The sequence below is a fragment of the Protopterus annectens genome, chromosome 8.part0, assembly GCF_019279795.1.
Source record: "Protopterus annectens isolate FY-2018-M chromosome 8.part0, PAN1.0, whole genome shotgun sequence".
Taxonomy (NCBI): Eukaryota; Metazoa; Chordata; order Ceratodontiformes; family Protopteridae; genus Protopterus; species Protopterus annectens.
The window spans coordinates 279639030-279664353 of NC_056741.1; the positions used below are offsets into that span (position 1 = coordinate 279639030).

The 25324-nt window shown below is 41.3% G+C and overlaps 1 protein-coding gene across 1 annotated transcript in view; it reads left to right on the plus strand.

Moving 5' to 3' along the window:
* The window catches only part of IQGAP3 (IQ motif containing GTPase activating protein 3), a 2364408-nt gene that overhangs the window by 735795 nt on the left and 1603289 nt on the right, over positions 1 to 25324 (plus strand). Inside the window, exon 18 of the mRNA XM_044079778.1 lies at positions 12325 to 12467. Within this exon, the coding sequence (XP_043935713.1) occupies positions 12325 to 12467 (143 nt within the window). The remainder of the gene's footprint in view (positions 1 to 12324; positions 12468 to 25324) is intronic.

Consider the following 25324-nt stretch of genomic DNA (forward strand, 5'->3'; position numbering starts at 1 on the left):
TGTAGGCGACTAGCTCATTATCGCTTCGACCAGGCATCAATTTATAAGGGCAAGACATCAGATTCTCCAGACATGTTCTCATCTGGGGATAACCATAAACTGCAATAAGTCTCAACTGGAACCAAGTCAGAATTTGGAATTCATCGGAACAGTGTTCAACACAAGTTTCAATGATGTCTTCACTGCGTCCCACAAGGGTTCAAACTTTATGATCACAAGTCAGAAATATTTTCTGCAGTACCATAATTTTAGCCCACTTAGTTCTTCAAGGTCTAGTGTCAATATCAGCAATGAATAACACTATTACCTTTAGCCACATTTTACATGAGGATTCTCCAATGGATGCTACCAACACAATGGTTGATACTGTACCAACCCATGTTAACTCTGATACGAATCACTCACACATGCAAAAGAGATCTCAGGTGGTGGATTCAGTCAGGTCAGGTTCACTGTTCACTCCCTCTCAGCCCAAGGCCATAGTGACTACGGACGCTTCCCAGTTGGGATGGGGGGCAGTTTCTGGGGAAAACAGTCCAAGGCACTTGGTCCCCCTGAAGAGGCCAACTTGCATATCAGTGTCCTAGAGATGAGGATGGTGCTTTTAGTGTTGCAGGCCTCCCACGATGCTCTCCCTTCGAGGACGATTGTAGTTCAAATGGGCAGTATGTCAGTAGTTTGGTACATCAACAAGCAAGGAGGGACGAGATCATACATACCCCTTGTGTCAAGAACGCTCAGAATGTGGCAGTGGGCAATCTCATTGAACTGCTTTTTCATAGCAATGCACATTCTGGGGAAGCCCATTGTGATAATAGACAAACAGAGCAGGTGTGCTCTACTTCGAGTGGTCTCTCAATAAGAACATGATGGAAATGATTTTTTTGTCAGTGAGGTCAGACTTGCTGCAATCTATTTACTTCTCCTCTAAACAAATGCAGCAGCTACTTTCCCCTCATCCCCCTACAGGGGGAATCACCAAGGGGTGCTCTACTTCAGTATTGCCCCCCCCGGTCTACTATGCGCCTATCCACCAGTCCCTCGAATTCTAAAAAAGTCCTGCAGAAAACTGCCATGTTGAAGAGCAAAGGCACCCTGATTGCAGCTTACTGGCCTCGACAGATTTGGTTCCCCTTCCTTTGGCCTCATTTACTTCACCAACCTTGGATTCTGGATCCAATTCCAGACCCACCTGTTAGGCATTATCCATTCAGATATATTAAACCTCAGGCTGATGTCATGGCTTCCCCAATTCCATTAATAGCCAGACAACCTATGCTCTCCTCCCCAGTCAAACATATACTTTTATCTTCCCATAAACCTTTTACACATAAGCTTTATTCCAGTAAATGGAAAAGGTTTGCTTACTCGACACATCAAAACAATATTGATCCCTTTTCAGCTCTGATACATAACATCTTTGAATTTTTGACCCTACTTTTTAAAGAAGGAGCTAATTCCTCAACAGTTAAAGTTCAGTTAGCAGTGATATCAGACTTTCACATTAGATGTAACGGTTCCTGTGTGGCTTGTCATAAGCTCTTCAAAGCCTTTCTGCAAGGCAGTTTTCTTTTAAGACCTCCCTTTAAAGACCCTAACCCCACGGGATCTAAATCTGGTACTGCAGGCACTTATTCATTCCCTCTTCAAACCAGCAGCTAAGTGTGACCATAAATATCTTTCTTGGATAACAATATTTGTAGTAGCCATTACGTCTGCTAGATGAATTTCAAAAGATTCAAGCCTTGTCTTCAAAACCTCCATATTTGATTTTTCACAAGGATAGAGCTACACTGCAAACCCACGCTTCCTTTCTTCCTAACGCGGTGTCAGAATCTAATATCAGTCAGTCCATTAATTTGCCAGTATTCTTTCCTAATTTTGCAAAAAAGGTGAATACATGCTACACTTATTGGATGTCCACAGGCAATTATGTTTTTACCCACATAGAACAAAAGACATCAGAAAAACTGACCAATTGTTTGTTTCATTTGCAAAAGGGAAATTGGGAAAGCCAGTTGCCAAAATGACTTTAGCTAAATGGATAACTGACTGTATTTCAATTATTTATAGTAAATAGGGTGTTGCTTTACCAAAACAGTTACAGGGCTATTCAGCTAGGTCCATGGCAACTTCCTTAATTTTCCACTCTAGTGCATCCATGGATAATATATGTGCTGCAGCAACTTAGGCTACTCCCCATACCTTTGTTAGTCATTATAAGTTGGATCTAGTGTTTAGAGGTAGAGCATGATTTGGTTCATTGGTGCTCAGGAATATCCTTACTAGAGTCCACCTGGGATCCCAGGTAGCTAGGGACTCTGTCCCATTAGCTGAGGATAGAAGGAAAATAGACACCAGATAAAGAAGTTGTTTACTCACCATAAAATTCCATCTGTGTTGTCCATATTAATTCTTCCTCAACTCCCCACCCACCAACACCCATCCTTTGAAAACTCCTGGAAGAATAAGTAGTTGGAGGATATCACTGTCCTTTATATTGAACTGCAGATATAGTTGTCTTCTTATTTTACTGCACTGCAAATATTTCTTTCTATTAAAAATCAGCAAACAAGATCTCAGGTACTTGAGACTGTGGTGCATTATGGGTAAGGGAAAAGCTCAAGAGTTTTTGGTTGCTATGAGCTTTAGCAATGGCGGAGTGCGATCCAAGGGATCAGATCTGAACACAATAGTTGAGGAAGAATGAACATGGACAACATGGATGGAACATTATGGTGAGTACATAACTTTTTTTTTTTATTTTATCATACTCCATAGCCACCCCTTCTCAAGAAATAAATGGACAGGATCTGCAAATGCTCAGTGTACTATCTTGGTAAACAAAAGTAATATCAAATAAATCTAACTTCTCTAATCACTCTCAAATCATTTCCACTACTCATTGCTTAAAATTCCACTCTCTTTAACAAATAAGTAGGGGATTGACAGTGTCTCAGTTTTACTTCATTGCCCTGCATTTTTTCTTAGCATTCTTCTCACCTGCAGAGAAACTGTTAGTGTCATTAATCTTCCTGCTGCAGTAGCTGCTGTTCACAATTTCCCGGTGAGCACACCCAACTAACCCTGCTTAACTGGATCTCTCACTCCTTGGCAGCTTCCTCATGACAAGAAATACAAGCATTCTTCTCACCTGCGGAGAAACTATTAGTGTCATTAATCTTCTTGCTGTGTTTGCAATTTCCCAGAGAGCACACTTGACTAACCCTACATAACTGGATCTGCCACCCTTTGGCAGCTTCCTCATGGCAAGAAATGCAAGCATTCTTCTCACCTGCAGACAAACTATTAGTGTCATTAATCTTCCTGCTGTAGTAGGCAAGTTTCTGTAATGAAACACTTTAGTGCTTATTTGACTAGTGGCACGCTCACTAACTCAATCAAATAGTGTTGGACTCCCCTATCCCCCTGACCTTTCTCCCTCCATTGTTCTCTCTCTTAAGCAACTGCTAATATCAAGAGCTGCAAAACTATACAGAACTAGTAATGCAGCATGTTAGGTTGCTATTACATGCGTTTTTCCTACCTCTAAGAACTGCCTACTCTTAACTTCTCCACTGTCTTGAGGCACACATTAACTGATTGGTTTCTGCTCTGGTCTGGCAAGCTGCCTCAAGGTTTCCAGGGATCATTTCTGTGTACTCAGCCTCTCTTTCCTTTACAGCTTGTGTCTCATTGCTACTGTATTTTGACTACATTTCCCTTCATCCTTTGCCTCCTACGTAGACTGCATCTGCCCCTCCCCTGTGATCAACTTCTTCTCTAAAGTTACTTAGTCACCCACAACAACTGGTGCCATTTTCAAACAGCCTTTTCATCCTTATGAAGGGAATTTCCTCTACTCCCCGAGTAAGTGTGCACGCAACTTAAGTGTTATATGTAAAGCTGTTATTGTTAGATCATTCTGCACTTTTTATTGTCTCTACACTGCTTTTGATATACTGAGTTTTACAGGGTGCTTTAAACTGTTGAGTTTTGCTATACATTTTTTGTGCTGCACAGCACTCTTCCAGTGTTGGTGATATCTTCCAGGCTTAGGATATGAGTGAGCATACTACCAACATACTTTTTCCATCCAAGTTTTCCAAGGATCTATATTACATAGTCGAAGTTCCGTAACTTTAACTGACATATGTTCGAACACATATGTCAGAAGTTATGGAACTTCGACTATCAATAAAAAATAAAAACAACAGGAGAAAGAAAATAAGAGTATATGCAGGAGGGCAAGCCCCCCTGCACCCCCCACACCCCCGCTATTTATACCAACTCCGAGGTCATGCTACAGTGCAGTAAAGGGAAAATTTCCTTCACTGCACTGTAGCGTGACCTCAGAGTTGGTGTATTTAAAGAGCGGGGGGGGTGGGGGGGTGCAATGGGGTTTGCCCCCTGCATATACCCTTTTATTTTCCATTTTTTTAAATGTTTTTATTGCTAGTCGAAGTTCCATAACTTCGAACATGTGTTCGAACATGTCAGTCAAAGTTACAGAACTTCAACTATGTAATATTGACCCGTTTTCCAATGCTATTTTTTTTCTGGTTGCTACTGTGCTAACTGCTTAAAACTGTGCCATGTGGTCTGCCTCTTTCAGTTGCAGTTGAGAGGTTCTTTAACATCTAACTGTAACCACAGTGTTTTTTGTAACCAGAGTTCCAATTTTCACAACCACTGTTTAAAGCATTACCTGTATGTGTTTATTTTTATTTTTTTCTGGGCGCTACTGTTACTGATATATTGCTTTCTTTGCAAGTATTTCTGGGGCTGGTCTCTGTTATATCTACTTTGTTAGTTACAGCAAATGTACTGAAGAAATGTTAACTGAAGAGAATGTTGCAGTTGCTATAGAGTGCATTATGTAAAGTGTTTGTTCTACTTACTGCTTCTTGTCTATTTAAGTTGCTTTGTTTGTAGAGCTAAGTTTACTTAAGTTAACTGATATGTACTGTGCTGTTGTATTTTTATTCTTAAACCTGTATACACTCCCTTAAAGAGCTTGCAGTAACCATTGTCTATTGATGGCATTTTGTAAAATGATTTACTGTATATATTGTGTTCTACTTCTACCTCATTTCTGATTCTTCTGCTGTACTAATCTATCTCCCTTCTCTTAGAGCCTCATACTTTCCTTTCTCACCCCCCCCCATCTTTGTTGTTACTTCACTCCCTCAAAACCATTTTTATTAGCAACCCTGTCTGCTATTCTCCCTGTCTAGTTCTGCTATTACTACGCTGAGATACTTTCTTAGCGGTCATATATATTCTGTCCTGCATCCCTCTTAATACCCCTGGCCTAAATTTTTTTCCTCTTACAGCTGCTGTTCGCAATTTTCCAGTGAGCACACCCAACTAACCCTGCTTAACTGGATCTCCCACCCCTTGGCAGCTTCTTCGTGGCAAGAAATACAAGCATTCTTCTCACCTGCAGAGAAACTATTAGTGGTCATTAATCTTCCTGCTTTAATAGGCAAGCTTCTGTAGTGAAACACTTTGGTGCTTATTTGACTAGTGGCATGCTCACTAACTCAGAGAGTTGGACTCCCCTATCCCTTCCACTGATCTTTCTCCCTCCATTCTTCTATTTTTTTAGCAACTGCTAATATCAAGAACTGCAAAACTATACAGAACTAGTAATGCAGCATGTGTTAGGTTGCTATTACACGCACTTTTCTTACCTCTAAGAACTGCCTACTCTTAACTGCTCCACTGTCTTGAGGCATACATTAAACTGATTGGTTTCTACTGTGGTCTGGAAAGTTGCCTCAAGGTTTCTTCCTGCTCCGTTCACCCTCCCTCCACTCGGGTTCACTCTGCTCCCCTACTCTACCCCCATTCCCCCCCACCCCCGCATCAATTGTATTTATACCTTCCATAAGCTTTTCCCTTTCCTGTCTAACCCCCAATCACCCAGACACCTACACCAGTATCCTGCTATTCACTTTACCCTAATTATCCTCCTCCTTAATATTTCCCTTCCTGAATCTTCCTCATTCGTTTCCTTAACTATAGTACCACAACTTTTTCCTAGCATGTACTATACATCAAAACCTTGTACTACCTTAATCTCCCTTACCTCCATTCTTCTTTTCTTATCCCACACCACCTCCCTACATACTATATTCCACTCCCCAACTTCAACATTTTCCACATCACCCATTGCACCCCCACATTTATACCAGTAGTTTCTCTGACATCTCACCCTCTTTACTCAACTTCCATACTTGGCACCTTACAAAAATTAGATCCTTTGTCATCATAATCAAACTAAAATTAATTTGTAACCCCCACCATAGGCCTCTCTTTATTACTCATTACTCTCAATATGTGGTGACATTCACCACAACCCCGGGCCAATCAACCATTCTGCCCAAAACCTTTTTTCTAATGCCAAGAACCTCTGCTTCACTACAATTAACGTACGTAGTATCTGTAACAAAACCACCAAATTCCATGCCTGGCTCTCTCACTTCTCCCCCGATATTGGAGCACTCACAGAGACATGGCTAAAGTCACATATTGCTAACACTGAAATAATCCCTCCAGGATATAATATACATAGAAATGACCAGCTACATAAAAAAGGTGGAGGTGTCGCATTAATCTACCGTGACACTTTAGCTGTTACACCATATGATAAACCTATACTAACATTCGGAAATATGGAATTATTACTAGTTAACCTTCACATCAACAATATAAAACAATTATGTATTGCTGTACTCAAAACATACCCACTGTGGAAGATCTACTATCCTGGACCACCCTCAATATAGCAAATGAAGCCATCATTCTTGGCGACACAAATATAAACTGGCAAACTCTCATCTCTGACTCCCCAGTAAATAGTATTAACTTACACAGGTTTACTCAACTCATCTCTAACCCCACTCGTAAGGTAAAAAAGCAAACAGAATCAACCCTAGACTGGGATACTCGTCTCACACCCTCAGAAATTCACCAAGGCAGGGACCCTACCCAATGCCTTTAGTGACCATCTTCTTGCCTATACCCATAGAACTCGACTTCAGATTGACAAATTGCATTGTTTAAGAACAACTAGGTATCTTACCCATTTCAATGAACAACTGTTTTTAGTCTCTAAAAATCCACAACTGGTCCCCTACCAAATTTCTTCCACTGGATGAAGCAGTCAACTACTTCAATAAAGTCTTTTTAGATATTCTAGACAGTCTTGCCCCCACACGTACCAAAAGAGTAAAGCCTAACCATGCCCCGTGGCTAACTAAACAATTACTTACCTCTAGGGATAAAGCCTGGAAGGAATGGCATAGAAACAGAACCCCACAACTTGAACTCAGATAGAAACAACTCCGTAACTATGCCAAAAAGCAAGTCAGTGATAAAAAAGCTATTGCTCCACTAAACTCACAATTCAGCAAAATAACCCCAAATTGTTCTGGAGCACACTTTCCTCTCTCTTAAATCCTGGTACTCAAAACAACCCCTCCCATCTCCTGACAAAGGCCCTCAAGAAATTGCCCAAGCCTTCAATTCTCATTTTATTGATACTATCCAAAAACTTAATGATTTCTCTCTACAAACTAACAAAAGTGTAATTGGCAACATAAACAACAATGCATTCTCCAACCACTCCCCCCACATCAGTTGTAATTCCAACAAAACCCAATCCACTCCTCTATTTACATTACAACCAGTACCCACTTGTCTAGTTCGTAACCTGCTCTCAAAACTAAAACCATGCTCCCCTTCTTCCCATGGCCTTCCAGCTGAATATCTAAAACTTGCAGCAGATTGTATAGTTCTTCCAATTAGCATTCTCATTAACCAATCAATCTCTGAAGCATATGTCCCACAACTATGGAAAAACTCAATTATTACTCCCCTTCACAAAGGTCGTAATACCAGTGGTCTGACTACCAGCCCATCTCCATACCTTCACCTCTATCTAAAATTTTAGAAAAGTGTATTCATTCTCAATTGCTAAAACATCTCACAGACAATAACCTACTCACACCCACCCAACATGGTTTTCGGCCAGCACACAGCACAACAGCAGCCTTATTGTCATTTACCAACACTGTATACAAAGCTGTTGATGCAGGCCTACTAACATCAGTGATCCTACTACTAATCCTATCAAATGCTTTTGATATAGTGTCCCACTCAAAACTACTTTTACAACTTGAGACCGTAAACTGCTCCCCACACACGCTATCTTGGTTCCATAACTATCTACACAACAGAAAACAATATGTTAGATGGCAAAGTAAGCCATCCGATTACCTACTCAACAACAGAGGCGTTCCCCAAGGGTCTGTTCTTGGGCCCTTGCTTTTTAACATATTTATTAATAATCTCCATAAACCATCCCTGCAAAGTACACTCATTCAATATGCAGACAATTTGACAATAATTACATCCTCTAACAACATCTCAGATCTCCTAAAGGTAACACAAAATGCATTTACTTCCATTGAATCTTGGCTTATTGAAGCTCAACTGCCACTTAATCCCAGAAAATCAAAACTTTTACTCATCACAACCAAACCTTTAACTCTAGACTTTAAAATGGTCTCTCAAAACAGTACAGAAATTGAAACTGTAAAAACAGCCAAACTACTTGGCATCACAATTGATGAAAAACTATCCTTTGAGAATCATATACTCAACTCAATCAAAAATACCCATTTTAAGCTTGGCAAACTCTATAGGCTTAAATTCTATTTGGACAAGTGTACCAAGTTGAAACTAGCTAATAGTCTACTTCTACCCTCCCTCCTCTATGGTTACCCCATTTTCACTAACCTACACATATCTCTCCTGAACAAAATGCAGTCGTGCTACTATAAAATTGCCAATGTTGTCTCCAACATAACTTACACAGATCATTGCCTGGCCATTAAATCTATAAACTGGTTTAAGTTCCCTCATTACCTACATTACGCCCAACTTACTCTCACCCACAAACTACTAAATAATCCAAACTACTGCCCATCCCTCCAAGCTATAATACAAACACACACCCCTACTCAGCATCTTAGGTACTCTAACAAACAACTCTTAACCATAATTAAACCCAACAAAAGAGTTGGACAATATCTCTATTCCCATGCTATTGCCATACTTTGGAATGTGCTCCCTCTGTCTCTTACTCAACTAGTCTCTTTAAAAACATTTAAATTTGCGCTAAAAGGACACTATCTCAATAACCTTGTCTGTTCTCGCAGTCATATAATTAAACCACCTTAAATGTTTTGGCCACTATACACTATAAATACTTTTACTAACTTAATATAGATACAATTTACACTATCTGTCTTCGTATCCAATCTCTCTTGCTTTCTTTATTTCTGTGGCTGAATAAACAGAATTGATTAAACAGTATTCTTTCTTATGAAAATATACAAACAGAATTACTAAAAATCTAACACACTGGGTTTATTTTTCATGTATTGTATACCTCTAAATATGTATTTGTCTTGTATATCTACTTCAATTTGTATTGTGTAAAAACTTTCTTGACTTTCAAAGTTAAGCTGATGTTATGTAAAATTTGTGTGCTTGTATGGAGCTTTTCTCCCCTGGGCCTTCACTGAAAATGAGTCATTGGCCCAGTGGACTTTCCCAGTTAACAAATGTCAATAAATAAATTGATGCATGATTTTAAATACTTTTTGAATGTTTAAAAGTTTTGATTTAAATGCCCATGTTTGTGTCAAATGTAATATGTATCCAGTCTAGCCCAGTTATTGTACCTCGGTGAAAAATAGGAAAATGCTGCCCAAGCTCCTGCTAGTAAATTCATTTTGTCCATTCCAAATATCTCCTGTTTATTCAGAAATCTATGCCCTTTTGTTATATTTCCCTTCTACATTCCCCTGACTATTGCAAATCAGGTTTTAGTCTCCACACACAAATAATACTGCTAAAATGGCATTATTTCTCTTAAAATTCTTGTTAAGTTCCATAATAGTAGTTTTGGTTAGAATATAAATACATGCCAGTGTAGTCATCCTTGCCTGACAGTAACATTTTATTACCACAAGTCTGCCATTATTGGCTGTCTTTTCCTCTTCCATCACTACTGAAGTCCCTCTTGCAATCAGTGTTGTCAGCCCTCACCCCACCTTTTCCTTTGTAACCGATATTCTGCTGAATATCAATTCTGAATCCCTTTATATGCCACATTCATTGTGCTTATTTCTGTCCAAATGTTTTCTATATCATTGCTCTTCGCGTCCTATACTTAATGAAATTTAGTACTCTGTGGTTTGTCAATACCTGCAGTGCCATTGACATTCCACGATAAAATTGGTAAGAAGCTATTACTTCCTTTTATACCTCAAGCACACTTCAAAGAATGTTTCCTGAAGATGGGAAATGGTGGAGGTGAGACGGGGTAAAAAGGTAACTGTGAATGTGTTTTTGGGAGTGTAATGAGTTGGCAGATTTTAAAAATGCCATTCAGACTACTCTGACAGAAATATTTTGGGGAGCAAATGGATTTAACTAAGGAAACAATTCTTTTGAACTGGGATATAGGATCTGAATTGCATAGACATAGTAAGACCTGATTAAGTTTAATTATATTGGATGCCAAAAAAGCAATTACTAGAAAATGGAAATTAAACCAGTTGTATTTGAAGCATTAAAGTTTGTAAATGAGATAAAAAAATGAAGTGGGTCTTTAGAAAAGTTAAGCATATTGCATAGAAATGGAATTTGTGGGTACAAGATATGCAAAATGTTCTGGATGAGTGACTTTTAAGGGAAACTGGGAATTGAGCCATTTACGTAATGTTAGACTGATAGTTGTATAGAATGGAAATCTGTGTGATGTATAATTTTTGTAAATGGAAGAAATATTAAGGTTTGTTTATATTTCTATTGATGCATATGCACCTATATCTTAAGTGATAATTCAATAAAGATGTGATAAAAAAGTGTTTAGCAGTTGTTTTAAGGTTTAGTTCTCCTGCTATATATCTGTGGGCTGGGTGGATGCCTGCTAATAGGTTCATTGGTAATTACTAGGCTATCGGGCCAAGGGCCTACATAAGCCTAGCCAGCAAGGTTCCATGGCTTACTCCACCCAAGAAAGTTATTTTCCTGTGCCACTGTCGAGCAGAGACACAGAAGTGATCCCCGGGGTGTATTTCCCATTTCCCATCCACTCATCAAGATTTTTCTTGAAGAGTGCTAATGAAGAACTTTGCTTGACATAGATGGGTAGCTTGTTCCAGAGTATAGGAAGTTTCTGGGAAAGGAATCTTATCCCTACAGCATGTCCTGTTTATTGTGGTGACAAGGTTTAGGTCCCTAGAGCATGTAGCTCGAAGGGATTGTGATTTCTTTAGGTGTAGCATGTCCAACAGCTCTGGGTTTCACATAGCTTTATATGTTAGGCAGAGATCACCTCGGAGTAGGCAATATGCTACGGAGTAAAGCTGGAGTTTTTTGAGGCGGTCCATGTAGGGTATTAGTTTGAGGCCAGTAATCCTCTTTGTGAGGTACTTCTGTGGCCTTTCCAGCTGCTGCAGATGTCCTGTGAGGTACATTCCAAAAGGGGCATTGTACTCTATAACGGGTCTAATGAGTGTCGAGTAGAGGGGAACAATGACCTCTTTTTTTTCCTGGATGAGAACCCTTTTATTTGGCTGTAGGAGTTTGTTTTGAAACCTAAATAAGCAAATACTTTTATTTCCAGATGAACTGGAAAACATAAACAGGAAGACATCCATGTTAAGTCATATTGTTTTGTAAAGGAGGTTTGCCAGTCTGTAATGCAGAAATGGAAAATATCAAGTTTAAACATGTGCTACATATCTTCAGTTACTCTCCACTGTCAGCCTTTTGAGCAAAGCAAAGTGATGATGTTGAAATAAGTGCAGCTGAAACAACAAATAACTTGAAGCAGTCAGAAGGCACAACATTGACTGCAAGTGTAGAAACTTTAATTTCACAACTTTGAAAAGACAGTAGTACTGGAAAAGAATTAAAAGCAACAGCTGTCATCATTTTTATTACAAGAACTCTGTTACTTGACTGTGCTTGCAAATTGTATGATATTCACCCAAAAGCAGGCTCCATTGCTAAATGGACTTACCCTCCAGTTAGAATATGGATTCCTGCTTTTGTTGTGAAGTATGTTGATGATATGCTTAAGACTTGGTCGCATTTTGAACAGTAAGGGAGGACTTGTGTGCAAGATATTCTCTGTTGAACTAATGACAGGAAAAACAAAACTTTTCTCTCTTGATACTACAGTTGAATAGGTGACTTCTGTCTGTATATAATACAGTTTGATCTTTTTCTGCATAGGTAACAACCAGAGTCCCTGGGTAAAGCATAGTCTAAAAGATGGTGGCGAGTACTATTTTAATCTACAGTCATTTGAAGGCACATGGGAGCGACCACATGGATTCATTCAAAACAGTATTCATCTCAGCAAAAGTGAAATTCAGGTGAGCTTGAGTAAGATATTTTATCTGAACTGAGAACTGTGATTGCTTAGCATGTAACCAGAGGCTCCCTACACTCTGGAACAGAATCCCAGTCCACGTTAGGCAGAGCCCCTCACTAGCTCTCTTCAAGAGAAATCTTGACTAGTGGATGGGAGATCGTAGGTTTACCCCGGGGGTCATCTCTGTGTCACTACTAGACAGAGGCACAGTAAACTAAACCCTAAATGGGCGTAGTATTCTCATCCCAAGGGGTGGCGAAAGCCACACACACTCTGGCTAGGCTTATAAATGCTCTAGGGCAGATAGCCTAGTACGAACCTATGAACCTATGTATATTCTAAGAGGGAGTAACATTATTATGTAATTACGTAATTTCCATTGTGAAAACCCATTAAAAAAGTGGATTTAAGACCAAATTCATAGAAAGCCATTAATGGTCAATACTGTCAGCTGTTTAGAAAACTAAAATCAGTTTTAAACAGTAAATATGAAGTTGTTCTATCTCGCCTTCATTCTCACTGACAGGTTTGGAGCCGATCCTCGGCTCGGACTCAGCCAAATGCTGAAGCTCGAGGTCTAGCTCATGGTCTTGAACCAGCTCGTGGCCTACTCCCTGTCCCATGATACACTGGTGCTTCCCTCAGATCTCGTTTGCCACTGCAACAGATTAGGAGTTTCACCAGCTCTGGCCAGTGAGTGTAAGTATTTTCTTTCAAGTTTAATACATTTTTTTCTCAAAATTTCATCTTCTGTATAGTTGTTAGGGGTTAGTTTAACCAAGTTAGTTAGTCTAGAGAATTATAGATACTATACCTTTCTCTTTCTCTCTTTTGTGGCTGCTTTTGCTCGGCCTAGTTTAACTCCCTTTTCCCATTTCTTCTAAGCATTGATAGTTCTTAGCTTTCACTTTATTTACATATATATCTCTGTGTGGTGTGTTTATTATTAAAATTAGTATTATAAAAAGGCTTAGATATTGTTTTTTGTGAACTCGTTTTTTTAATTAGGGCTATTTCTTCCTTAATATAAAGCCTGTTTAAATTAGAAGGTTTTAGGGATTGTTCATAGTATTTCTAGTTGGTTATTGCTTTTTGTAGAATTGTTGATATGTCTCAGGAGAAATCTAAGTCGGGTTTCAAAAAATGCCCTAAGTGTGGGCAGAAGATGTCCATCACTGATGGGCACTTGGACTGTGTATATTGTTTAGGGGAGGTTCACCTCCAAGAAAATTGCTCTGTATGCCACTCGTTCAGTACTAGGGTGCTGCATGAAAGAAAAAGTAAACTGCTAGAGGACTGGTTAAGTCCATCTTTCAGGACTTATTAGATAAGGACATGACCCAAGAAAGGCATTCAAAATCTTCGAAGACTTCTTCTGGATCGGAGCCGAAGAAAAGCTCTTCAACTAAAAAAAAACAGACAGTCCATCTACCTCAGTGTCACAAGTTTTGGAGACGACTGTTGTGCTTGTTGGTAGGAGCCGGTCCCCGGTTCTGGAGCTGGTATCTCCTACCCTTAAGTCACCTATTTTACAATCAGTGGCTTCTTCCATAGCTTCTTCTCGGTCCTCAAGACTCTCTGATAAGGATGTGGATGGTGTGGTGCAGAGCCTTCTGCTGACACTGGCACTAGCAAAGATTTTATCGGGGACGACCCTTGAGGCTTCGGGCCCGACTGAGACCCAATCCATTACTTCTGTTCCTCCTCCGATCTGACTTGGTTTCGGAGCCAGAATGTTCAGAGCTGATGATTGTGGAACCACCAGAGCCTACACCTGCTCCAGGCCTGTCAGTTCGGACTACTCTGACTTCCTTGGTGCTGACCTTGGAGTCTAGGAGCCAACACTCACCGGTCGGGTCTGGTGAGGATAGTTGAACCGACCTCTCTGTTCCAACTTTACCTCTTGGGGCTTTGGTGCGGCTGAGCTCTGCTCCTACCTCGGGCTTGGATCCCACCGCTTCGGTGACGGAGAGATCACCTGCTTCTTCGGATCCAGGGGTTTCCTCTCATCGGAGCCAGGGGGCTTTTGATGCCACGAGGAGAGTATTGTCCCCTTGGGCACCCACATCATTAGAACCAGCAACCTCCTCCCCCAAAGCGCCTGTGTCTACCTCTGCTTCACTGGTCCCTCAAAAGCGTAGAGACCCAGAGCTTCAGGTCGCCCCATTGGGTTAGCCCTGCTCTTCTGAGACCTCACCAGAAGCTCCCACTGAGGAGGTTCTCAAGAAGAGACTTTGCAAGAGGAAGCATCTGGACTCCCCATAGGAACCCGTCACGTCAGATACTGACTTAGCTGAGTCATAAGGGTCCCCACACCCCCCCCCCGATATCTCTTTCGAAGATATCTTGGAAGTTGTCAAACAGAGGGGTGGCTGGAAGCCTATTAACCCTACTGATGATGCGTCAGTTCTCCTGAAGGCTTTCGGGTCTTAACCCTCCACCTCTTGGGGGTGTCTGCCTTTTGATGAGTTGATGGAACTGATCTCTCGAAAGGCATGGGAGTCCCCGGATACCATGGAACCTTTCCCTCGGAGGCCTAACAGATTTATGACTTCCCCCAGTTCAAGGCTTTCCTAACCAAAGGCGTACCCGTCGATGCTTTGGTGGTGGCGGCAGCCACCAAGAAAGAATTGTCAGAGACCTCTACATCTGTTCATAACAGGGATTCTAGGATCATAGATATGGTAAGCGCATGTTTAGTTCAGCAGCCTTTGCTCTTTGATCCCTGAACTATCTCGCGCATTTTACTAGACTGCACAGAGATCTCCTTAAAGAGCTGGGAGATGCTCTACAGGGTGCAGTAGCTGCAGCAGTTTCAGATGAAGTAATGTCCAAGCTTGCTACCCTAAATTTCCTTGTAAACTCAGGGCAGCGGGTACATGAATTGTTCTTAGGAGACATTCCTGGATGCGCTTATGTTCCTTTGCAGAGCCCTTTAAGCCATCCTTTGTGAACATCCCTTTCGATGGATCGTTCCTTTTTGGATCCAAAGTGAAGGAAATGCTTACCAGGAGTGAGTAGGACGGAAAGACTGCCGGAGTCCATTTTTCACCCCTGTCAGACCTTACCCCAAAGGTCAGAAGGGAGGGAAGCTGTGGTTCCATAAAACTCAAGGAGCTTTCCAGGACACTCGTAGTGAACCACCCTCTAAAGGCAGAGGAGGGGGTAATAATGGAAGACGCTGTCCATGCAGCAGAGGGGGTCCGCAGAATCAGGGCGACAGAGAGCAGTTCTTTGGAAAGCTCTATCAGCGCTCCTGAAAGGAGGCCTGCCTGTCCATCTCTGGAGGCAGTCGGGATGCTTATCTTTGTACCCAGATGCCTGGCAAAACATAACAAAAGATGACTGGGTACAAAGCATAGCATCCAGAGGATACTCCATTCCCTTTGCCACCCTACCAGCCCTTGTAAGAAAAATCCCAGACGTCCCACCCAGTCACAGGGAGCAAGCAACCATAGCGATTCAAAGGTTGCTAGAAAAAGAGTCATCCAACCAGTCCCAGCAGACCAGAGAGGATCTGAACTTACTCATGGTTCTTTTTAGTTCCAAAGAAAACGGGACTGGAGACCCATTTTGGACCTCAGCAGACTAAACAAAACTGTCAAAAAGACAAAGTTTTGGATGGTCACACTACAGTCGATACTTCCCTTTCTCGAGAAAGACAACTGGATTGATAGATCTCCAGGATGCATACTACCATATCAAAATGGCCAGGCCATCCAGACATCATCTGCCCTTTTGGCTGGGAGCCAGTCACTACCAGTTTTGAGCTCTGCCCTTTGGTCTCACTACAGCCCCCAAAGTGTTCAAATGCATGGCAGTAGTCACGGCTCACCTGAGATGTTTAAGATTCCAGGTGTTTCCATACCTAGACGACTGGCTCCTGACCGCCACCACCAGGCATCAACTCATACTAACAAGGGACACAACCTTAAACCTCTGCAGTCAGTTGGGGATTACCATAAACTCATAAAAATCTGCCTTATCACCATCCAAACATACTGTTTTTATAGGAGCAGATACAGATACCATTTCCATGACCGTAAAACTTCCACCAGAAAGAGTTTGTGTTCTACGAAAACAGGGTCCTGAATTTTCTATCAAAAGAAAAAGTGCCAGCTTCAGTGGTGCTCAAATTATTGGGGACAGTTGCGGCAGCACTCATTGCGATTCCTTTAGGTCGAATGCATGTGTGTATACTGCAATGGCTTCTGTTCACACAATGTTCCTTTCAAGAACTTCCAATGTCTTATCAAATCTTGATAATGGACTCATGCAAGAATGACATTCGCTGGTGGCTGACATCTCATCAAGTAACATTAGGTCGCCACTTTGTTCTACCCGCTCCCATTGCCACTGTGACCACGGACGCCTCCCTGATAAGGAAGAACAACCCAAGGCACATGGAAACAATACAAGGCTCACCTGCATATCAGTGTCCTAGAGATGAGAGGGGTACTTCTAGCATTGCAGCCCTTTCAAGACTCTCTTCTTCTAGGGACTATTGCAATTCAGACGGACAACATGTCAGTGGTCTGGCACATAAACAAGGAGGAACAGATCTTAACCCCTATGTCAAGAGGCCCTGAGAGTATGGCAATGGGCAACTTCCACCCAGCGCTTTCTGATAGCAACGCACATCCCAGAGAAGTCCAATGTGATAGCAGACAAATTGAGCAGAGTAATTCTGTTGCTTCACGAGTGGCCCCTGAAACAAGAAGTAGTGGAAAGGATATTCCGCAGATGCGGCCAGCCTTGCTGGGACCTCTTTGCAACCCCAACCAACATGAAATGCAGCAGCTATTTTGCCCTAATTCCCCCTATGGGAGATTCCCCAAGGGATGCGCTTGTACACAGTTGACCCCCAGGTCTCCTTTATGCCTTTCCACCTTTTCCACTGATACCCGATACCCAAAGTTTTACAGAAAACAAAGACTCTGGGAAGGACCATTATTCTAACAGCCCCTTACTGACCTCATCAGATTTGGTTCCCTTTTCTTCAGCCTCATCTGTTGGAAGAACTTTGGATCCTGGACCCACTTCAGATCTTCTGACTCATTCATCAGAGGCTGTTTAGCCCACACTTCACACCCTCAAACTGACAGCTTGGCTGCTCCAGTTCCCAGAATAGCCAGGTTTCAAAATGTCTCAGCTGCAACTCAGCACATTATACCTTAGTAAATAGAAAAAAAATTCTATATGGGCATCTCAAAACAATATTGACCCATATCTAGCCTCAATTTCATCCATTTTAGAGTTTCTGACCAAACTTTTCAATGAAAGAGCATCTGCTGCAACCATTAAGGTTCATTTAGCGGCAATCTCTAATTTTCACCTTGGTGATCAGGGGTCTAATACAATATCCCACAGACTCTCCAAAGCCTTTCTTAAGGGCACCGCTCATTTGAGACCCCCCTATTCTGTCCCCAGTTACACCATAGAATCTAAATTTTGTTCTTTCTCATATCATTTTATCCCGATTCGAACTGGCCTCATCTTGTGACCTGAAATGTCCATCATGGAAAACCATTTTTCTAGTAGCTATTATGTCAGTTCAGAGGGTTTCCGAGTTTACATGCCTTGTCTATTAAACCTCCATATTTAATATTCCATAATGACAGAGTTTCACTTAGGACAAATCCATCCTTTTTACCTAAGGTTTGTTCAGAGACAAATCTCAATCAGACTATAAAATTACCTGTTTTTTTCCTTAATTATATTAAGATGGCACATACGCTGCACAAGCTTTGATGTCCACAGGCAGCTTTGATTCTATTTACACAGGACTAATGACTTTAGAAAATCAGAACAGCTCTTTGTTTTGTTTTCAGATTAAAAGAAAGGTGCTCCAGTAATAAAAAAACACCTTGCCAAAATGGTTATCAGATTGCACCTCTTTTACATACAATTCTGTCCATTCACCATTACATAAATAAATAAAGGCCCATTCAACTAGAGCTGTTTCCAAATCTTCAGCCTTTCTGGCCAAACTACCAATAGATTCCATTTGTGCAGCAACCACATGGTCTAGACCTCATACCTTTATCAGTCATTGCAAACTGGACAAGGCCTGCAGAGACAGGGCCTCCTTTAGTTCCACTGTCCTGAGGAATATACTCCCGTGAGCCACCCGAGAAAGATGGTGCTTGGGACGCTAACCCATCAGTGAGAATGAAGGTGAGCTAGAACAGCTTCACATACAGAAGTTATTTACTCACCATAACGCTCCATGTGAGTTCATCTTACCTTCATTCTTACGTCCCACCCTCCAACCCCCTACCAGTGTCTTGTGGCCTGAGAAGGTGAAACAAGTTTGGGTTGTCTTTAGTCCTTATCTAGTGTATCCTTGGATATAAATTTTTGGGGAGGAAAGTATCTAATCAGCTTAGTTGGCAGCAAACAAGATCTGAGGGAAGTACCAGTGTATCATGGAATAGGGAGTAGGCCACGAGCTGGTTGAAGACCTCGAGCTTTAGCATTTGGCTGATTCGGAGCCGAGGATCGGCTCCAAACCCATCAGTGAGAATGAAGGCGAGATGAACAACTTACATGGAACGTTATGGTGAGTACATAACTTCTTTTTTTTCCAGTCATGTATTTGTATAACTGCCCTTTGAGGATCTGATGTACTAATATATGCCTTGTGCCTAAAAATGCATTATACATAGAGTGTTTCTGCTTGCACATTTGAATGTTTAGGAGGTGCTTTGTAGTACAGCACATGGAGGAGTGTATCTGAATGGGTTCTTTGCCAACTCATGATTAAACTCTGTATTTAGTATGTTAGGGGACAGCGTCCCTTCTTTGACAATCACCATTCAAGAGGCATTTGTTCTAATTTTCACTGGCGGTGGGATCTTGTAATGGTACAGCAGATTTGCTTGTCTTTGTGTCATGCTAGTTTTACTGTGTAGAAAGTTACTTTTGGAGTCTGGTTGGTAAATCACTTACTTGAATGTGTAGCTTTGCTAGTAAAGCATCAGATCTTCAGACTAGTCTGAACCAGTGGGCCCTCGTTCATTTAAATTTTGACTATACCACAGAGGGCTTACCTAGAGTGAACGTGGAACAGTCTTGTATGGCTTCTAGGACTGACTTTAATGCCCATCTATAGTCTAGTTGTCAAGCACATGTCATGGGTTGAGGTTTTCCCCTCAGTTCTCTCTTGCCATCAAATATGGCAGCAAGGACAGAACTTTTATTCATATGCAGATGATTTTGTTTTTGTTTGGGTTTTGATGTGTACAAGGACTTCAGTGAACTCCTCTTCAATATGAGCTGCAAAGCTTTTCTCCTCTTAATTTAAGAAGAATGGTGAATATCTCCTAGTTAAGAGTGGTCTTCAAGGAAACAGAATAGATCTACTTCAAGGCGAAGGATATTATTTTAGTCTCCATTCCCATCAAAGGCTTGTTTGAGTAAAGTCAGCTAGGTCTTGAGCTCCTTCCTTGAAACAACACTTAAACCTTCCTGCTCCAAATCCATCACAGTCAGTTTTGCTTATTGCAATAGGCTCACTGGCTGTCCTTTCACCATTAGCCCACCACAGTTTCCATTTTTAGTAATCAACATTTTTTTTTCAAATAAGGCCCTGCCTTTGTGTGAAAAAGGGTATATATATATATATATATATATATATATATATATATATATATATATATATATATATATATATATATCGTTACGTATCAAAACATCTACTCTTCATAACATAGGTTCATAAATTAGTACTAAGCTAACTGCCATTGCGAGCCATTTTAAGCCTAGCCAATTATCCCTTGTGAGACTCAAACCCCCCTGTTCCTTGTGTTTGTAAGGCAAACACCTTAACCATTAGGCCACCCTCCCAACCAAATAATGGTTTCACTATAAACCACTCAAAACTCAAAACATCAAGACCATAACATCTAAACTTCAAAACATCTCAAACTCATAACATCAAATCTCAAAACATTGAAAACTACAAATCAACTATAAATAACATCCCGTAGAGTTTTTACTATGTTTATGCAGGGGGCAAGCCCCCTGCACCCCCCACACCCCATAAATTAAATATACCAACTCCAAGGTCGCACTACAGTGGGGGAAAGAGTTAATTTCCTAACCCCACTGTAGTGCGTCCTTTGAGTATATTATATTATGAGAGATGTGGGACGCCCCACTTGGGGGGTGCAGAGCTTACCCCCCTGCATAAATGTAGCAAACAGTGTGTGGGGTGTTATTTGTAGTTGCTTTGTAGTTTTCAATGTTTTGAGATTTGATGTTATGAGTTTTAGATGTTTTGAAGTTTAGATGTTATGGTCTTGATGTTTTATGTTTAGATGTTATGAAGAGTAGATGTTTTGATAGGTAGCTATATATATATATATATATATATATATATATATATATATATATAGATAGATATATATATAGATATAGATATATATATAGATATAGATATATATATATATAGATAGATATATATATATATATATAGATAGATATATATATATATATATAGATATATATATATATATATATATAGATATATATAGATATATATATAGGTCTACTTTGAAACATCTAAAACGCATAACATCTAATTTCATAACACTGAAACCAGAACATCTAATTTCATAACCTCTAACACTACAAATCACAAGAAAATAACACCTCCTCCACATATAACGACACCAAAGTACCAAACACACTTTTTACTACGTTTCTGCAGGGGGGCAAGCCCCCATGCACACCCCAACCCCCCCCCCCCCCGTAAATTAAATATACTAACTCCAAGATCACACTACAGTGGGGAAAAAAGTTAATTTCCTAGCCCCACTGTATCAAGCCCCCCTGCAGAAATATAGTAAAAAGTGTGTTTGGTTTCATTATATGTGGAGGGGATGTTATTTTGATGTGATTTGTACTGTTTAGATGTTATGAAATTCAATATTATGGATTTTAGATGTTTTGGTCTCACTGTTATGAAATTAGATGTTATGGGTTATAGATGTTTCAAAGTAGACCGATATATATATATATATATATATATATATATATATATATATATATATATATATATATATATATATATATATATATATATATATATATATATAGGACCCTTTCTTAAACAAAGGCAGGAACCGGTGAATCCAGGCTGCATTCACAGATATTGCAGGACAACATCTTTAGCTTCCTCCACTCAGTGGTACTGGACCCTCTCAGAAAAGGACATTGACAAGTTGATAAGGAGATTTCAGAGCTCAGATTCTGCTTTGAATTCTCTTTATCTCAGTGCTGAATGTACTGAGTATGGTGCCAACTACATCTCCATTACAAATTCCAGCACCAGTCCGACTTTTGGATCAGGTATTTTTGGTGCCAACCTGTCCTGAGTAAACTGGGTCAGGACAAATGCCATTCTCTACTTCGACCCCAACTGGTTCCCTTCCTCTGTTGGCCCCGCTGCACTTGGAGCTTCAGGGCCGTGTTTTCAGCTCCAGGGACTGAGAGGAGTTATCAGCACAGACTTGTAGGAGCCAGCCTTACTTCTCAGTACCTTGGCGCTTGATAGTTCAATGCCATTCAGAGTTAAGGCCTTTCAGTTACAATGTGTCCATTCTGAGTTTAAGCCAAGGAGTTCCTCGGAGCTGTAGTGTCTTCAGCATTCAAGGCATTTCAGAGGGTCAGCTTGAGTCCAAGAGATAAGCTGCCTTCACCCAGACCAGCCCCACCTGAGCTCTGTGCTGAAACTGGATGTATTTAATTGTCGCTCTCTTAGAGAGGTACACCAGGAATCTAGACCCTGGGATCCTTATGTAATAAGGTCCCTGACTGATTCACAACCCTCTGATACTCCCACAGAGCAGGCACACTGCAAACAGATGTGTAAGTGGAAACACATTGACTCATCTCTGGAATCCATCACTGTTGACACAGACTTTGGAGAAGGATATCCCAGGTTCCTATCTGAAGATGTCACCTTCTGTGAAATTCACGAATTGATGAAGCATATAGATCTTTCTCCACAGGAGTCTGTGTGTTCCTGGAGACCTCTGGTTCCAGCCCATCAACATCCTGGGTGTATCCCCATTGATCCTTCAGTTGACCTGATGGCATAATCGGCATGGAAGGATCGGATATGATGGAAGCCATTCCAGAGAAACCTGATAAAACCTTATCTGCATCTTCTGATAGAAAACAATGGATCAGGGGGTTACCTATAGATGCATTGGTGGCAGCTGCAGAGACTAAAAAAGAACTCTTAAAAGAGAGGACTTCAGTACACCCCCCCCCCCCCAACAAGGAGCCCAGTGTGTTTGCCGTGTGGGTGCAGACCTACCTAGCTCATGTTACTTGATTCCACAGAGAGATTTGACTAAGGAGATTTCCAAATTTCTAAGGGGTCCTGCATGCAGAGATCCAGAAAAAGGTTGGATTTCAGCTATCAATCTTACAATCATCCTCTAAAATGGCTATGTGACTATTTTCCAATGCAGCTGATGGTACAGAATAACAGCAGGCATCAGCATTACTGCCTGCTGACCTGCTTTGATGCATCTTTGACTTCATGGAAAGTTTCAAGACATCTTTCATTAATATCCCCTTTGATCGGTCTATCTTATTTGGACCAAAGGTGAAAGAGACTTTAGCTAGAATGAACAAAACATGCTGGAGGGATAGGTTCCTGGCCCAGAGACTCCCCAGACTCTCGAATAGACTGCCCATACATGTCAAGCAGAACGCCTCTTTGGCCCATCAAAAGGAACCTTGATGATTGGATGTGAGATAGGAAATTCACCCCGGGGATCACATCAGTCACCCTGCTAGACAGGGGTCCAGGGAAGTAAATACTGTGGGAAGAAATATCCAGGGAATTGTTATGGCTAGGCTTGTATAGGCCCTAGGGCCAATAGCCTAGTACCAACCTGTGAATCTATAAATCAGCAAGATGGTAAGACCCTTTCTGCTGCTCACATCCAATTCTCCACAGAGATCATTTTCCAGGTATCAGAGGTATGGGAAGAAGATGTAGTTTAGGAAGTCACAAGGATCCTACCAAGAGTCTTCTAGTGATAAGCCTCCCCGTGGCAGAGGAAAAAGACATAAAAATGGATATCGCCTGAGGGTCAGAAACAGACTGTATAAGTTGGATTTCAGAGGACCTTTCTCAAAGAAACTCTTATATCACTCCTAGGGGGTGCCAAACTGCCGCACTCTGCAGGGGGTGGGGGCATTTGTCTTGCATCTCTGTCCGGCAGAGCATAAAAACAGATTCCTGGGTGCTAGACATTATTTCCATAAGCTACAAAATTCCATTTTCACTTTACCCAAAATGAAGGAGAATCGTTCCTGATGATTGTACTCCGTCAGCATGAACTAGAAGTAGCAGAAATTTCAAAGCTACTAGAAAGTCATCCAACTGGTCCCCAAAGTTCAGCAAGGAGCTGGGGTTTTGAGTTCCAAGGAAGACAGGGAACCTCAGACCCGTTTTGGACTTTAGTTATCTAAACCAGTTTGTAAAACGGACAAAATTCCAGATGGTCACAATTCAGTCCATTTTGCTTCTGTTAAGGAAGGACACTTGGATGTGCTGGCTAGATCTGAAGAATGCATACTATCACATAAAGATTGATATTTGAGGAGCTCTCTACGTTTTCTGTTGAGGTCAATCATTATCAGTTCAGAGCTCTGCCCTCTGTTCTTCCCACAGCCCCTGAAGGTGTTCACCAAGGTAATGGCAGTAGTAAGATCACAGCTCCATCTGCTGGGGATCCAGGTCTTCCCATATTTAGACGACTGGCTCCTCACAGCTTCCTCAAGTCTAGCTTTTTGTCAACACAGAGAAGTCTTGCTCTGTTTACATCAGAGGCTTGGTATCACCATTAATTGGGAAAAGATTCAACTCACCCCTACCCAAAAACTAGATTTTGTAGGATGCCACCTAGATGAAATATCTCAAATAGTCTATCTAGCCCCCCTCCAGATCTCTTCCCATCCAGATGATAGCTTCAGCTCTACTAAGGCATCTTTCTTCCCCAGCTAGATTAATACTTTGGATGCTAGGCCTAATGGCATCCACTGTACTACTGGTAGTCTTGGCAAGATTCCACATGAGGGTTCTTCAGTGGACACTAGCTGTAAAATGGTCTCTGAAACATCACCCTCTCCATACAAAGATAAGGATCACTCCAGTTTGTAGAATCACATATCATGGTGAATAACATCCCCTTCTCTCTCAGAAGGCCTCCTCTTTGTGAAGGATCCCCCAGCAGTAGTGACAGGGGGCATTTCGAGGAAGACTGCCCAAGGCTCCTGGTTGCAAACAAAGATGAATTTTCACATCAACATTCTGGAGATGAGAGTGGTGGTCCTAGCATTGCAGGCCATTCAGGATACTCTCCCCAGAGGGGTGATAGCCATCCAGACAAGACAATATGTCAGTAGTATGTTACCTAAGCAAGCAAGGGGGCAACATGCTCCTACCCATTATGCAGGGAAGCCCTGAGGATATGACAGTGCGTGATGACTTCACATTGTTTTTTCATAGCAATGCACATCCCAGGGAATTCCAGTGTTGAAGAGAGTGAGCACATCTATTCTGATACCTCATGAGTGGTCCCTAAACTCAGTAGTAGTTTCAGAGATTTTCAGTTGCTGGGGGAAAGCCTTGCTGCACTTTTTTTGCATCCTGTCTTAACAGAAAATGCAGAACCTACTTAGCCCTGATCCCACCACAGGGTCAACCACCAAGAGATGCTGTTGTCCACCATGGCCCCAGGGACTCCTGCATGCCCTTCCTCTTTTTCCCACTGCACCCTAGTGGCAGGAGTGTGCAGTTAGAACTTGTCTGATTGAAGACTGCTGGATCAG